The 17182-nt window shown below is 41.8% G+C and overlaps 1 protein-coding gene across 1 annotated transcript in view; it reads right to left on the bottom strand.

Annotated features, from left to right (window-relative positions):
• TMEM245 (transmembrane protein 245) overlaps positions 1-17182 on the bottom strand; it is a 1232464-nt gene that overhangs the window by 71662 nt on the left and 1143620 nt on the right. Inside the window, exons 15-16 of the mRNA XM_044065650.1 lie at positions 15448-15548; positions 8277-8451 (exon numbers count right to left, since the gene is read on the bottom strand). Of these exons, the coding sequence (XP_043921585.1) occupies positions 8277-8451; positions 15448-15548 (276 nt within the window). The remainder of the gene's footprint in view (positions 1-8276; positions 8452-15447; positions 15549-17182) is intronic.

Here is a 17182-nt window from a genome sequence, read left to right as displayed (position 1 = left end):
GAACCTATAAGATGAGTTAGAAATGTGGTAGGAAAATGTGAGATTTTGTACTTGGCCTATGCAGCTATGTAAGAATATGAAGCTAGCAATAAGGGCAAAAAGTAAGGTCACCAAGAGGTGGAAAGGACTGGGTGCAGATGTGATGCAGGACCAATACAAAGCAGCTAGGACAAAGAGAACAAAATATGGTGATGGCAGCGAAGACAAAAGATGTAACAGAGATAGCAGAAATGATTAAGAAATAGAAAAAATTCACTTTTAGGTACGTAGCAGAAAGGAAGAAGTGAGGGAGGCACAAAACTGATCAGCCTGAGCAAAACTCCTAGCCTGACAAAGCAACAAAGATAAAGCACCGATAAAGCACAGATCCTTGATGGAAGACCAGTCCACTAAAAATACAAGTACACACCAATGGGCAATCAACATGTCTTCTGTATGTAGGAGGAATCCAGAGAAAGTACAGTTGTGTACACTTACCATAAATGTAATTGTTCGAGTGTATTCACCGTTGCAGTCATCACATTTGGGTTATCTGCTTGCAGGTAGCCCTCAGTTGGCCTGATTATCAAAGTCTTGGGTCCTGCGTCGGTTGCTGTCTCATCTTCCATGACGTCAGGTAGTCAGGGGTATAAAGCATGCAGCCGACGCCATTACATCAGTTTTTCTTGCCCCAAATGTCAGATGCCCCCATAATGGGAAGCAATTATATACAAGGTTACACCTCCAACAAAAAAGCAAATACACCAAAAAGCTTTAAGCATAGTAAACAAGAACAGAGTTATAGTCAATAGAAGTCAGGAGGCTGGAGGGAGGGTAACCAGGACTGCAACAGTGAATACACTTGAACATCTACATTTATGGTAAGTGTACACAACTGTACTATGTTCTTCGTGTTTCACTGTTGCAGTCATCACATCTGGGTAGATTCCCAAAGCTAAGGATGGGAGGAAGCAATTAGATAGCATTTGGACCAGCTAAAAGACCCTGCAAGACTGCAGTGGCAAAGCCAGCTCTGGATTTAGAAAAAATTGGCAAGTGGTAATGCTTGATGAAGGTATGCACAGAACTCCAGGTAGCAGCTTCCAGGATGTCCCTGGTAGGGACACCACTGAGAAAGGCTGTAGAGGTAGATGCAGTCCTGGTTGAATGTGGTCTTATCCCCTGTGGGGTAGGTTTTCCATGGTGCTTATAGCAGAAATGAATGCAATGGCCTATCCACTTAGAAATGGCTTGCTTTGAAATGGCCTTCTCTTCTGCCCCTGCGGGCAAATGCCACCAGCAGCTGTTCAGATTTCCTGAGAGGCTTAGTCCTGTCCAAGTAATATCTAAGTTGTCTGAGCATGTCCAAGGAGTGCAGTATTCGTTCCCCTTTGTTCTGTGGATTAGAAAAGAAGGTTGGCAAATGAATGGACTGATTAAGGACCACACTGGATACCACCGTCAGCATAAATGAGGGATTGGTCCTGAGGGACACCCTGTCCGCATGAAAGACGATGAAAGGCTCCACTGCCATGAGGGCCTGCAATTCAGATACCCTTCTTGCTGAAGTGATGGGTAGAAGGAAGGCTGTTTTACAAGAAAGGAATTTCAACTCTACATTTGCAGCTGTCTCAAAGGGAGGAAGAGTGAGTTTTTCCAATACAAAGTTAAGGTTCCAGGCTGGAGTAGGGGCTCTCATGGGTGGTCTTAAGTTTTTGGCCCCTCAGAGGAATTGCTTCAGCAGTGGATGAGAAGAGGGATGGTTCTGTGTTGTAATGTGCTGAAATGGGTTAGGCATGAATTTTGATGGAAGAAGCCCTTGTGAAGCATCCCAGTTAAGTATTGAAGAATATGGGGTAAATTGGGTACTGCTGTGCCCACCCCCTGAGTTTGGCTCCAGGAATAGAATTTTTTCCATTTTTCAGCACAGGGTTTTCTAGTACTAGGCCTCCTTGCTTCCAGAATGACATCCATCACTTGCCTACTGTGGGATGGTAACAAGAGGTCAGGTAATTAGCCAGGCTGCAAGGTTCATGGTTTGAAGCTGTGGGTGCAGAATCTGTCCCTCCTGCTGGGACAGCAGGACAGGGGTCCGAGGCAGGTGCCATGGTGCCAGCAGTGATGCAATGAGCAAGAGGGGGTACCCAGTGTTGGCGAGGCTAGTCCGGTGCAATCAGTATTGTCCTTGGTTTGTCTTGTTTGATCTTTAGTAGCACTTTGGAGAGGACAGGCAAAGGGGGAAAGGCATAAACTGATAGGTTTTTCCAGGTGAAGGACAGGGCATCCACTTTCCAAGCCTATTTGTGAGGAGTCCTTGTGCAGAATTTGTCCAACTGGTAGTTCTGAGGGGAGGCAAACAGGTCTATCTCTGGGCTCCCCCATTTGTTTCTCAACATGTTGAATATTTTTGGTTCCAGTTACCACTCGTGTGGGTCCATGAGACTTCTGCTTAGGTCGTCTGCCAGTGTATTTAGCTTTCATGGCAGGAATTGAGCCTGTAGGTGCACTTAGTAGCTCAAGGCTGTGTTCCACAGAGCCATGGCTAGTCTACAGAGTGAGTATGAGTGGGTTCCCCCCTGCTTGTTTACGTACCACATAACAGTGGTGTTGTCCGTCTTTACCAATAATTGTCCTGGAAGAATGTGGTCCTTGAAGGCTGTCAGAGCATTCTGTACAGCTAATATTTCTTTTTGATTGATATGTAGGTGCATTTGACTTGGGTTCCATTTGCCCTGAATGCACTGCCCTGCCAAGTGAGTCCCCCATGCATAGTCTGATGCGTCTGTTGTTAGGGTTTGGGCGGCAGGGGGTAGAGAGAATGGCAGTCCCCTATTCTGGTGGCAGGCCTCTGCCCACTAAAAAAACTCTATATTTAAACAAGGTATGATAGGAATCATTGATTCTAGATCCTGAGAATGTTGACACCATAGGCTTTTTAGATACCATTGTAGTTTCCTCATATGCAGTCTTGCATATGGAATTAGTAGAATGCAAGAGGCCATGAACCCCAGTGCTTGCAGTATTTTCCTTGCAGATAGCTGGGTCTTTGTGGCCAGTAGATTGAAGTAGGTTGTCAAATGAACTTGTTTCTCTGGCATGAGGTAGGCCATCTGGGAAGTTGCATTCAAGCTTGCTCCCAGGAATACAATTTGTTGGCAGGGTACAAGATTTGATTTCTTTTTGTTTATGGTGTACCCCAGATAAGTTAGCAATTTCTTTACAAATGCCAGATGATTTAATAGCATGTCCTGGCTTTCTGCCTGAATTAGACAATCGTTCAGGTATGGGTATATTTGAATATTTCTTTGCCTGCAAAATGTAATGACTGGAGCTAGGCACTTTGTGAATACCCTGGGCACAGTAGATGAGCCAAAGGGCAGTGCAGAGAACTGATAATGCATGTAGCCTGCTCTGAAGCGTAGGTATCTTCTGCAAGATTCCCTTATTGAGATGTGCAGGTAGGCTTCCTTTAAATCCAGTGTTGCCAACCAGGCATTTTTGCCTAGCATGGGAAGCAGCTGATGAAGAGTTAGTATCTTGAATTTTGGGATTACAAAAATGTGTTTAGGATAGACAGGTCCAGGATAGGATGCCAGGAATTGTCTTTCCTGGGTACCAGGAAAAGTCTTGAGCAAAAACTTTGCCCCCATTCTTCTTCTGGGACAGGTTGAATAGCCTTGATGCTTAAAAGAGAGAGAAACTGCTTTTGAGCCTCTGCCCACTGACTTGGTGGTAGGTCTGGCCAACTGTTTGGGGTTGGTAAGGAGTGGAAGTGGAATCTGTATCGTTGGGAAACTATATTTAGAACCAATTTGTCCTGGGTAACGAGTTCCCAATTTTTTGCATGCAGGGCAATCTTTCTCCCTAAAGGAACAGTCAGTTGAGCAGGGCTTGGAAGGTTTAAAGTTAAGTCATTGAGACAGTTTACCATAGGGGGGGGGAGTCTTACTACTCCCTGCTTTGGAAGTGGGAGCCCCCCACTGCTTAGTCCTGTGAGCACACTGGGACTGAAGAATGGGTGTTCTGCTGGTTCTGAGTTGGGACTGAGAAGGTCTGGAAGAGGCAAGAAAGGACCAATTCTTAGAGGGCCAATGCCCACTAAATCTGGAAGGCTGTACTTGCAGGAAATCTTTAACAGTTTGCATAGATTTAGCTTTTTCCTCCATCTTTTTAAGTACTTCTTCTGCTTTGTTGCCAAAGAGGCGGTCTTGGTTTAAGGGAGCATCCAGTAATTTAGCTTTAACATGATGTGGCAAAGATTGCTCCTTAAGCCAAGCATGCCTTCTAAGTACAGACCCAGTGACAGCAGCCCTGCAAGATGCCTCTAATGAATAAAAATCACATTGCAAAGTATGTTTTCCCACTTGTTCAGCAGAATGCATTAAATCCTGTAATTCTTTATTTTCAGCACAGTCAGGAATCAACATCATTTTTTGTTTAAACAATCCAATAATATGCCGCTGATACTTCAAAATATGAAACTGGCAGTTTAAGGCCCTAATGCCTAATGCTGCAGAAGTGTATACCTTCTTACCCCATCTACCCAGTGCCCTGGAATCTCTATCAGGGGGGGTAGGATTTTTTGCAGTAGTGACCTTAATGCCCTTGGGTCCCTGTAAAATGGTCTCGGGATGCGCAGTAGGATTTTTAAAGAGGAACTTGTGAGAGTCAGGTACCTTGTAATACCCATCAGATTTTCCTGGAGCAGGAGGTAAAGTGTCAGGGGCCAGGCTAGATTCCGAGAAGGCATAATCTACAATGTCCAGTACAGGAGGGATTGCTAAAGGCCTGTGTTGAGGCAGGAGTAAGAATTCCATAAGCTTCATTTTGGAGTCAGAGAAATCCTGGCTTTCTCAGTGGAAATGCTCCCTAAGAGTAAGCAAGGTTTCACCAAAAGAGAAATCCTCTGGAGGGGAAGCAGAGAGTCCTCTGCATCAGAATCCTCATAGGTAGATAATGGCAAATCCTGGTCATCAGAAAAAATTGAAATTTCAGAATCCTGATCAGAAGAATCAGAAGGAAAATCAGTTCTAGGTGTCTTACAGGGAGAAGGGTGGCTTCCCCTAATTAGAGTAATAAGGTCTTCAGCCATTCTTATAATTTGTTTTTTAGGCATAGGGGCCTGACCATGCGGTCTGGTCATTGGTTTTCTGGGCATGGTTCAAGTTTTAGGCCTTGAAGAAGAAGATGGCGTCAGTTTAATATGCGAGTCAGTAGGCATGAATACACCCCTAGACGCCGGTGCCTGCACAGCGGCTCCAGACCCATCCAACGTAGAGACATCTTCAGGTTCCACAGTCGAAGAAGCATCTCGTGGCATACTGGACTCTGAATGGGTCTTAGTAGAGGCCTGCGAATTTGAAGTAGTGGGCATCAGGGGCTGCAAAAGCGCCTCATGGAGTACCGGCGAACTGGCGACTAGCTTAGGAGAAGTGTCGTTGGCAGCTTTGGACCTATGTGGTCTGTCTCTGTCTTTATCTTTGCATTTTTTCAGAATGTTGGTAGTCGGGTGGCTTACCGAAGCCATTTCTGGATAATTGAACAGACTACCAAAATATTTAGATGCGAAAATGAACGATGACGAATAGTACGAGGTTTGAATAAGATACAAAACCGACAGCGAGGTACAGCGTGGTCTGGGCCTAGGCAAAGAATGCAGTACAAACGAAAATCTTTATGAGATATTTGCTTTCCAGAAGAAATACAATTGTTAGCTTTTACTGACACTGGTTTAGAGCAAGAAAAAGGTTCCCCAATGGGGTACTTAGCTTAGTTGTAGACTTCGGATCTGAAACTCAAAAACAAAAATTTCAGGAGTCAGCCGACCGGCACTTGCGAACTGCTTCTGCTTCGGGCACCGCATGGCAAGAAAGACTGATGTAATGGTGTTGGCTGCATGCTTTATACCCCTGACTACTCGACATCATGGAAGATGAGACAGCAACCGACACAGGACCCAAGACTTTGATAATCAGGCCGACTGAGGCCTACCTGCAAGCAGATAACCCAAATGTGATGGCTGCAACAGTGAAACACGAAGAACATCATCTATTTCCTGTGATTTGAGAAGTTATTTTTTTTTTTTTAAATTGGAAGTGTTAGTAGTAGTTCTGATATTTAATGGCAGGGAATTCCACATTTTTGACTATGTCAATGGAGTAAAGGGAACTCAACTGCATTGTTAGGTTTCGATATATTTAGGAAGGATTTGTTACTGAAACACAATACCCTGTTATTGGAGTAGTGTATTAGTAGATTTTGAAGTACTGGTATTTTTATTGGCTGATTTAGTATTCGATGGGCAAACGTGTGTTAATTATAAGCAAGTAGATTTGGTAGATCGAGTCAGGATAGTTGTTTTAAAGCCAAACAATGATGTGATCTGAAATTTGTTACTATGGCAAACTTTGCAGTTTTATTATAGAAAGTTTCAAGTTTTGCTAGGTCAGATTTCTTAATGTTTGTAAGAATTTGTGAGGCGTACAGCAGCCTAGAGATAAGATGGGTTCTTGTTATACTGGCCTTTGAAGATTTATTTAGAAAGTGTAGATTTATGTACAGGGTTCCTGTTTTTTCTTGAACTTTTTTATGGTCTGTGATATTTGTATGTCGAATTATATATTATGGCCAATAACCACTCCTAGTAAATTTGTTTGGAAAACTGGAGAAATAATTGTATGGTTTAATGATGAGATATTGAATAGTAGGTGGGTGCCTGCAGCTCTAGTTGGACACAGAAGAGCATGAGTTTTGCTTTGGTAGGGTTAAGTATCAGTTGTGCATTGTTTAGCCAAGATTCCACAGCATTAAATAACTGCTAGGTGATTTTTTGGAGTTTTTGTAGTGTTGGGGCAGCACAAATCAGGGTGGAATCATCCGCATATTGAACTATGAAAGCAAGTGGGGTGGCAGTATAACGATTGTAGAACTCATTCAAGTTCTTTACCAAAATAACATTAAAATTACTGGATGCCCAAGTGGCCCTACTGACTGTCATATACATAGCCTCAGAAAATTTTCATATAGTTCCCAACACTGTCATTACCAAGTGCAATGCGTGTAGTAAACAGAGTTAAACATGCTGCACATGTATGACTGCAGTGGGCATGCTTGCTAATGAGTTTGTCCCTTACTAACACACTAAAAGAATGAAATTCTGATTGCCCATGGCTAATTTCTGTAGTCTACCAAGGAATGATTCTGTAGAGACACAAAAATTCTCCAGCTTGAAGGAGAACTACCTAATGACCAGTTGATCCTATTCTACACACTGACCCTTATGGCCAGGCAAATTATTCAAACTAGAAGAGAGTCAGGGTTAAAACCTCTGTGTTTGTTACTGCATCAACTTAAACCCAACTTTGAAATATTTCTGATTGTTAACCAAATAAAACCATTAGATGCAGGTGTTTCTTTTCAGGGAAAATCCAGAACTACTGTCTGATGTACTCAAAGTTACAAATAAGACAAATGGAGAATGATGGCATGAAATCCAAAACTGCAGGATGAAACTCATTAGTAGCTCAGAGCCAGACAGAATCAGTGATTAATACAGTCAGAGAATCCGTGCCATGTGCATTACTTGGGGCATAACTCCATACTCTTCTTAGGCAAAATTGGCAATGCCTATACCACCACATATCTCCACTGAAAATAAGCCATATACCTAGTTAGACTGTCAAAAAAGGAAACAAAAATAAAACATCCGTAACCAAAAGGTCTAGGACTAAAATTGTGAGATTAAGTAATACAAAATGTATTTCCTCACAGACATTTAGACCAAAATGATTGTCCATCACATATATCAATGGCTAAGTAAATGGAAAAGCCTATTGCTAACATATTATTTCAGCACATATTTTAATGTTTGCAATTAGAGAGAGAGAGAGAGAGAGAGAGAGAGACAGGATCACTAAATCACACTGTAAAACACTGACTTAAAGACAATAATCCTTCAACTTCAACTAAATGTCTGTGGGACAGGTGGCATGGAGGAGATAATCAATTCATGCACCCTGACTTAACAACTTATGCTAAGGGAGTGAGGGGCAACACCCCTTCAAGCATGTTACATAAGTAAATGAATATATGGCATGGCAAGAAAGGCTCTGCCTTTTATGGGCTAAAACTCTCAGCCACAATTTATCTAGTTTCACTCCTGGTGGAAGGCAGCTTTAATTTTTGTTTCAGCCTTTCTCCTTCTGTGTCAGTCAATAATCCATATAAAACAAAAACCTTCTGCATTTTCACTTCATAAATAACTTTATTCTTGGCACTTAAAAATGTGGAACTCTTACCCTGATATGTCTGAATATATTGCAGTATCAACAAAGTATGTTGGCAGAAGATGCGAAACCAGAAGCAATATAGCTTTGCAGCCTTCACCCTCTGTCAGCCACAAGTCTAACACAGCTGGAAGAGCTGCCCAGTATGTTCCCAGGAAAGGCACCGCACCGAGGATTGCTGCCAAAGCTGTGTATACACAAAGACAGTAAAATTAAAAAACAGAAAAAACAACTGCAAATGTAAACTTCTTTACTACTCCTGTTGGATGAACAGCATACACAAAAACTATCAAATGAAAGAAAACCCAGCATCTTATGCAGCCTAGAGCCTGTTTTTTCAGCCCTACTCCAAAGTTAGCAGAAAGGCCTGTAGCCAGGTTCAGAGACTAAATGTCTTGGGAACAACAAATTTCAGAATTCAAACAAGCCAACATTCAGGGTGGGTTTTAAAAGAATTATATCTTATTAAAATAAAAGAAATCTGTGTAGGAATCAGGGCAATTGTTCACATTAAGACACACAGAGCTGTGCAGCAGCATGCAACTCCCTCAGTGTGATGTCTAAATAGAAAAAAAACTAATTTAATCATGAGCAAGATCAGCAATGTTTACGCTGAACAATCACCAATATACTAACATTTAGCAGGGCACAGTTTAGTCTTGGTTGCTGTCTTAAAGACTGATATGGAGAGATGGTGCGAGGTGAAGGGGTGCTGGATCTAGATTTATTCCATCAACCATTGACTTTATTTTCATAACAAGAAGGAATAGAAGCAGTATGGCAACAATCAAAAATAATGTGTCCCTTTCTAATGTGCATGGAAAGTACAGTTGTGTAAATTTTACCAGGATAGTAGATATCCCTTTTCTCTGTTGCAGTATCCTTTACATAAGGGATCTCCTGCCAAGGATAGCCCAATGTCCAGCCAGTATACCAATGCCTTTAGATCTTACATGGATGCAAATACTCAGAACTGAAATGCCCCACAGGAATAACAGAATACCCTCAGGGACAAAAGAGAACATGTACATCCAGAAGGAAAAAAGGGGCATAAGGAAAAGAAAACAAGGGCCCCTTGGCAAACACGGCAATAAAAACACAGGGCAAGAGCTAGAAAAGAGGGGGAAGGAGGGAGGGGTTGAATACTGCAACAGTGAAAAGAAAGACATCTACTGTTATGTTAAGACTTTACATAACTGTACTATGTCCTTCCATATCACTGCTGTAGTATTCTTTACATAAGGGGGAGTATAGAGCTAAGAAGAAGGTTGGGAGGAGGAAGGCACAGAATAGCCCACTACAAGCCCATGCAGAATAGCCCTGGCAAAACCTGCCTAGGCCCTGGGAACAACATCCAATATCTAATGTTTAGTGGATGTTATGTGAAGAAATTTTAAGTAGCTGCCTCAAGGATGGAACTGGTATCCAAACAACTGAAAAAAGCACCAGAGGCTGATACCCTAGCAGAATGTGCCTTTACAGGCAAAGAAAGACATTTGCCATGAAAATAATAACAAAATGAAATGGCTTTGGAAATCCAAGATGAAATGGTTTGCTAGGAAACAGTCAACCCCAAAGTCCTACGATGAAAAGAAACAAAAAGTTGCTTAGACTTGTGAATTGCACTTGTCTTATCTAAATAATACCCAAGCTGTCTATGCAGATCCAAGGTATGAAGAATCTTCTCACTGGCAGACCGTGGTGAAGGAAAAAAGAAGGAAGATGAATAGACTGATTAAGGGACAACTCACTAACCACCTTGGGCATAAAAGAAGGGTTAGTATGAAGACACAGCCGTGTCTCTATGAAAAACTAAAAAAAGGAGGACTAGCCATCTGAGCCTGACGTTTTGACACTCTTGGCTGAAGTAAGAGCCAAAAGAAGAGCAGCCTTCCAAGTGCAATGTTGCTAGGAAGGGAAGGGGAAGAAGCATGCTCAAGAGGAACCTGAGTCAATTTTTCAAGTACAAAATTGAGGTACCAACAAGGTAGAATAGGCTTCACGGGAGGCCTGATACAAAGGACACATTTAAGAAATTGCATGACCTCAAACCGAAAGCCCAAAGGAGAATTTAAGGGCAGACAAGTAGAGACTGCTGAGAAGTGAGCCTTAACTGAAGAATATGCCAACCTAGAATGGCACAGATCACACAAATAAGACAAGAACCAAAGGAACTTCCATAGAGAGGAGATCCTGATGGCAAGAAAGGCACCAGAGAGAAATTATTTTCCATTTGGACATGCATGATTTTCTTGTAGTGGGTTTCTTGGCCTCCTGCAGAACCTGGAGCATGTCCTCAGAAAACAGGTGACTAAAAGGGATCAAAACCCTATTCAGCCAGTGTCATCTGAAGAGTGGACAGGTGAGGATGGATAAGAGATCCCTTGTTTTCTGTGAGAAGACCCACCCAATGAGGTAACTTGTGGTGATTGCTCCTGGCCAAGTGAGAAAGCAGGGGGAGCCAATGTTGCCTGGGCCAGAAGGGAGTAACCAGCAAGATTTTGGGAGAGTTCTGCCTGATCTTGTGCAGAACTCAAAGTAAAAGAGAAAATACGGGGACATACAAAACCATCCCCTTCCAAGGAAATGAGAGGGCATCCACTTTCCAAGCCAGAGGATTAGGAACTCTGGAACATAATAGAGGAAGCTGTCTGTTCAGAGGTGAGGCAAAAAGGTCTACCTGAGGAATACAGCAACGATGGACTATGTCCAGAAACACATCTCTGTGAAGCATCCATTCATAAGTCTGTGTTCTGGATCTGCTGAAAGAGTCTGCCACTAGAGTGTGCTCTGAAGGAATGGAAACCACCTGAACAGTGACGTAATACTTGACAACCAGATCCCAGATCCGAAAAGCTAATCTGCAAAGGAGATAGGAGTTCATACTCCCCCCTGCTTGTTGACATCCCACACTGCAGTGGTATTGTCTGTGAAAACTTTGAGGGGGTCAGGATGGAAAAGGGAATGAAAAACTTGCACAGCTAGAAGCAGGGCTCATCTCTTTTAAGTTGATATGGTCACGAGCCCACAAGTAGCTCCCCACCCCAAGTCTGAGGTGTCCATGAATAGTTCCTAAAAAGGAATTGGAGCCTGGAAGGGAAGCCCTGGATTGACAGAAAGTTGATGTATCCACCACTGAAGCTCGAGTTTGTGACAAGGAAGAAAAGGAACTGGAAACTCCAGGGGAGGTAATGTTAAAGCCACACTGATATGAGGTACCACCAAAATTTCATTTGGAGCCTGGTGAGACAGCACATGGGAATAGTGGAGGCCATAAATCCTAGAACCCTGAGAAATTCCCTAGTCATGAGAGAGGACAGAGGAATACGAGACTGGAAAAAGGTTGCCAAAGACAGAACCTTGACAACAGGAATAGAGGGCAGCATGTGAACAGTCTGAAGCCTGCACCCAAGAAAAACATGATCCTGGAACGGTGTCAGGACTGATTTCTTGAGAATTATGGTGAACCCCAGACTATGTAAAAGACAAGTAATGCCTGAAAAGGGAAGAAGGGATTTCCAAACCATGGAATACCTCTGATGAATAAGAGCACCCAAGAGTATGAGGTTATCTAGTACTAATTTGGAAGAGACAGAGAAAGACAGAAAAACAAAGGGACCTGGCCGAGTGGAAGGGAAGGCCAAACATGAAATGTAGACACGCTTGTTCTAAAAAGAAGGCTTCTGAGATGAAGCAGTTTGAGTAGATTTAGCAGGAAAAATGCATCTAGACCCCTTCTTGCCTTTAGAATGAGGATGAGTCAACTTACAAACAAAGGCAGACTTAAAAGGGTAATTTTTATGGAATTAGAAGAAAGGGGAGAAAAAAATATGTTTAAGTTCCTGCAAGGCCTTGCCCTTATCCTGAAGGAACTTTCAACAGGTCACAGCAGTCCCAAAAAGATTTTTATTATCTACAGCAGCATTCTAAAGCTTGGCTTTAATATCAACAGTAAAGCCTGATGATGTAGCCTAGAATAACGCCTCATTACAGAACCAAAGGCAGCAGCTCTGGAAGAGGCATCAGCTGCATCATAGCTGCACTTTATATAGAGTGACTGGCAACCTGGGAAGTGGACCCAAGCAGGGAAACAGCAGAAGCCTTCCCATCAGAACCAGGAAGGTCAGACACCACATTAACTACTTGAGAAAGAACAGCCAAAATATACCTGGTCATGTGGGTCTGGTAATGAATAGCCTTAAAAGAGTGGCAGCAGTATATACTTTGTCATCCAACTTTTCCATAGCTTGACTGTCCTTATCTGAAGGAAGGAGCTTAGTAAAAGGTAACAACTTAGAAGGTTTATCAGAGGAAACTGAAACCACATAAGGATCAGCAGAAGGACACGTACAAAAATATGCAATCCTGTGGCACCTTGTCAAACTTGTCAGATTTCTTGGGAGCAAGAGGGTGAGAATCAGGACCTACAGAGGTAGCAGTAAAGGTGTCCAAAAGGGCTGTCAAAACAGGAGGAACAGCAGATGGCTTAGGAAACTCCACTTGTGGAAGCTCATATGCATTTTGGATGTCACAGACCTGGGAGCAGTCCCACTTAAAATACTCCAACACGCAGGCAACACTATCCCCAAAGGATAATTCTTCCAAGGAGGAATCTGGACTCAAAGAGTCCTCTTCCTCTGAATCACAGTCTAGAGGGGAAGGAATCTGAGAAGAGTAAGCAAGGAATTCCTCTCCAGAATCCAAGTCCTCATCTAAGGAATCCAATTCTCTAGGCCTCTTAAAAGGTGTGGAAGACCAGGGAGGGACAGTAACTGATATACCTTGAGATGTTTCAAGGCCATTAAAGCAATGAAAAGACCCAAAGTAAAATCCTACCATTCATGCTGTGGATCTTTAGCAACAGGGGGAAAATGTTTAATTTTTCTGCTTTTTCTTGAGTGGGACATCCGCTCTATGTACTATCAGAGGTTCAGACCTTTGGCAAGATTCAATAATGATGGTTGGGATCTCTTCCAACACTAAAATCTGAGGAATCCCCTTCAGTCCCTTAAAAATAAACAGCTGAGGTTCTCCCTCAATGTCTGAAGCAGACATTGGAAAAGCCTCCAAGAACGTGTGAGAATTCTGATCCATACCGACCTCCAATAGGGTCCCAGCAGAAGAATGTGAGGCTAGCACCAGGCAGTCTTCAGGGCTCTCACTAGCTTCTACACAGACATCTGTGGCAGAATGAACAGCACCTAGATCAAGTCTAGTCTTTCTGGCCTTCTTTTTGGCAGACAGCTGGTTTCAAAATGGCAGGATTCTGCCACAGCACCCTGAGCCAGCAGCTTAAGTCATTGGTTCTCAAGGTATATGGATAAGGAGGATAATCAACTATGTAGGGTCTTAGGGGCAAACGCTTAAAAGACAGAGGACTGTGTATGATCATGGGAAGTGCCCAAGCAAAAAAGATACTGGTTGCAGTGGTCTTTATGGGGGAAACTGACTCCCATACTGACATTTTCCCTTCTTGGATGACATGCACAGAAATACAAGAAAAAACTGAAAAAAGGAGAAAAGTAACCCAACAGGCACTTATCTGAAAGCAGCCTGGTAACCAGCACAGCAGAAGGCTGTTCAGACAGATGTTCGATAATGGCGTTCAGACTGGCAGCAGAGAAGTTTCGAGTGTCTGCATTTGTACATCATCTTTACGCCCTACATCTTAAGTGGGAAGCATATGTGTGACATACAGCATCTATAGGTTTTAAAGTCTTTGGTATACAGGCTGGATTGTTGGGCTATTCTTTGTAGAAGATCCCTTATGTAAAGAATACTGCAATAGTGATATGGAAGGACACCAATATTTTTGCGGACTGAGTAAATTTATAGTGATTTTTAAGAATATATATACTACAATTACAGAGATAAAGGTAAATGATAATCTCAAGCTGCAAGATGCAAGCTTCCCACTGTAGGCATGTACAGCACTTCAACATTTAATGCAGAAAATACTTTCAGTAATTAAAAAAGTTCAGTTAATACTCCCACCACCTTTACAACTGCTCATAAGTAAGCTTCTCATTTTAGGGAAGTACTAAGACTTCAGTCTGCAGAAATGAAGAGTGCATAAAAAGCAATGCATATGCCAGAATCCCAACACTAAAACAAAACATTTACCCACAATTATCCAGTAGCATTTTTGATGGACATCTCAGTCTGACAGACCTCACATCTATGCACACAAACAATACAAACAGTGCAAATTAAAATGTGCGAAGTAAAAAAGAAACGCAATTCAGATTATGGCCTACAATTTATAATTCACTGATAAAGCATAAAATACTTCTGGACCACCTTGCAAGACTGAGTTCCATTTAACATTTAATGAAATACAGAACAATTGGCAATCTGATTGCTCAGATTAAGACAAAACTCATGGGAAATGGGTTAAACTGTATTTTCTTGTCAGTAACTTAAAAATCAGCCTGCCAATCAACAAAATATGCACAGCCGTATCCACAGCTGTGCAAAGCAAAACAGGGGTGACTTAATCTGAACAATCGCCTGACTAAGACAGTAAAGTTGTGTAAGTAACCATATCATAACAGTAGATGTTTGAATGATCACTGCTGCAGTAGCCTTAGCTATATGGGTTATTTCTGCATTATATTTGTCAGGGTTTTTAACCTCTTTCTCTCTGTCGGCATGAAAGCCCTGAAGGGCTTGGTGACCAATCTTGTTTTTTGAGTCAGCTCAGCTTGAGATGATTAACAGTTTGGGTGTTTGGAAGGTGCCCTGAAGATCTGGAATTTGGTCACCTGTTATATCATTAGCAGGATGTAATCTATATAGCTATGGCTACTGTGGCAGTGATCTATATGATGAACATCATACCACTATTTACTGACCACCTGTTCTTAAAAGACCAGCTCCCCTGATCAGGTTTCACTTTTACCAATAAGATTATGATAGGCTTCTATTAAAGCAAACATAATAGCATACTATTTTATAGATTGTGTCTGATTTTCCAGATTCAGAATTAACTTGCACACATTTTCTTTCAGAATCTACATGCTGCTAAAAAAATTAAAGCATTGTAGGATTTCACAGTCATTTCACCTGATAAAGAACACTTCTTAAAATATTTTACTAATGCTCAGCAGTGAAAACAATTGTTAAAAATGTACACATTTTACTAAACTAATTAAGCAAAAAAAAAAAAATTAATGGTACATACCAGAAGGAATGAATACAATATTGATCCCAAATATAGTATGAGTTAGCCAAGTGTAGAGTCCATAGAAACCAGCCATTTTTAGCGAGGCATCAAATACCCCTCTGTGGAAAGCACGAAAAAAAAAAAACATACGCATTACCATCAGTTTTCAATAAAAGATTTAAACAGTTTAAAAAGTGCATCAATATGGCTACTTATGCAATGCCTAGCACAGAGATCCACCCAGAAAGCTCATTAAAACAAGTTAAAATACTGAATGCTGACTTGTAACAATGGACTACAGCAAATATATGTGACAGGCAGATAAGTATGAGCTAACAAGATGAGCACGTGAAGTACTCTATCGTTTGTTCTCTCTGTAACAACTTCTACTTCATTCTCTCCTTAAAATACAGTAACAGCATACAACCTGTTAATCACTTCAATTGTAAAATCCAGCATTTGATTCATCATACTCCTATGCATACTGTTTAAGACATTTTCATAATTTATTATTTGATACAGTTTAGTTTGACCTCCATAAATATCAGTTCTAATAGTCACAAAATGCTTTCTTTCAAAATCATATCCAAAACCTACACAACTAAACCAGATTTGAATTATGTTTTAAGTGTTCTAGAGCTATTTTCTGCTTAAGATAGAGTGACTTCAAATGTAATTAGATTACCATGATGAGGGCTGCACAGACTCCATTTTTTCCTAAATCATTATGTTTTAAGGACTCCTTATTTTTGTTTGAACAAAATAAGCTCTTAGATTTCATATCAGTATACACAAGGAAAAATATTAATGTGAACACAGTTTTTAAACACCACATCAACACCTGTTATATCTGTGCAGAAATACATACATTAAATATCAACTCATTAAGACTTTCAGGAAAGAAATTGTCTTCGTGTTTATTTCAAAACTGGTCCACACAATATTAGAAAGTACAGTTGTGTACACTTACCATAAATGTAGATGTTTAAGTGTATTCACTGTTGCAGTCATCACACTTGGGTTATCTGCCTGCAGGTAACCCTCAGTCAGCCTGAATACCAGAGACTTAGTATTTCTGCGTCGGTTGCTTGTCACTTCAAGACTGACGTCAGGTCATCAGGGGTATAAAAACAGGCAGCCGATGCCATTACATCAGTTTTTTTGCCCCAAATGTCAGGAGCTCCCAAATAGGGAGCTAAGGCATGGTGGGAAAACACCACCAGTAAAAAGTAAATACCAATAGCCCTGTATGGCGTGAGTAATAGACATAGAGAGGAGAGAGCCAAGGGGGCTGGAGGGTGGGAAATCAGGACTGCAACAGTGAATACATTCGAACATCTACATTTATGGTAAGTGTGTACAGCTGCACTATGTTCTTCATGTTTCACTGTTGTAGTCATCACACTTGGGTTGATTCCCAAAGCTGAAGAATGGGTGGAGGCAGTCAAGAAGAGTTGGGGATGGCTAGTATGCCCTGCAGGACTGCTGTTGCAAAACCCGCCCTGAATTTGGAAAAGATAGGCAGGTGGTAATGCTTGGTGAAGGTTTAAACAGAAATCCAGGTAGCAGCTTCCAGAATGTCCCTGGTAGGGACTCCCCTGAGGAATGCTGTAGAGGTAGCAGTTGCCCCCCGTGGAATGCGTTCTGACCTCCTGAGGGGTTGGTTTCACATGGTGTTTGTAGCAGAAATTGATACATTGTTCTATCCATTTAGAAATTGTTTTGAAATGGTCTTGCCCTCTGCCCCTGGTGC

This window comes from Protopterus annectens, chromosome 3.part0, assembly GCF_019279795.1.
Source record: "Protopterus annectens isolate FY-2018-M chromosome 3.part0, PAN1.0, whole genome shotgun sequence".
NCBI lineage: Eukaryota > Metazoa > Chordata > Ceratodontiformes > Protopteridae > Protopterus > Protopterus annectens.
This window is presented reverse-complemented; position numbering and strand designations above follow the sequence as displayed.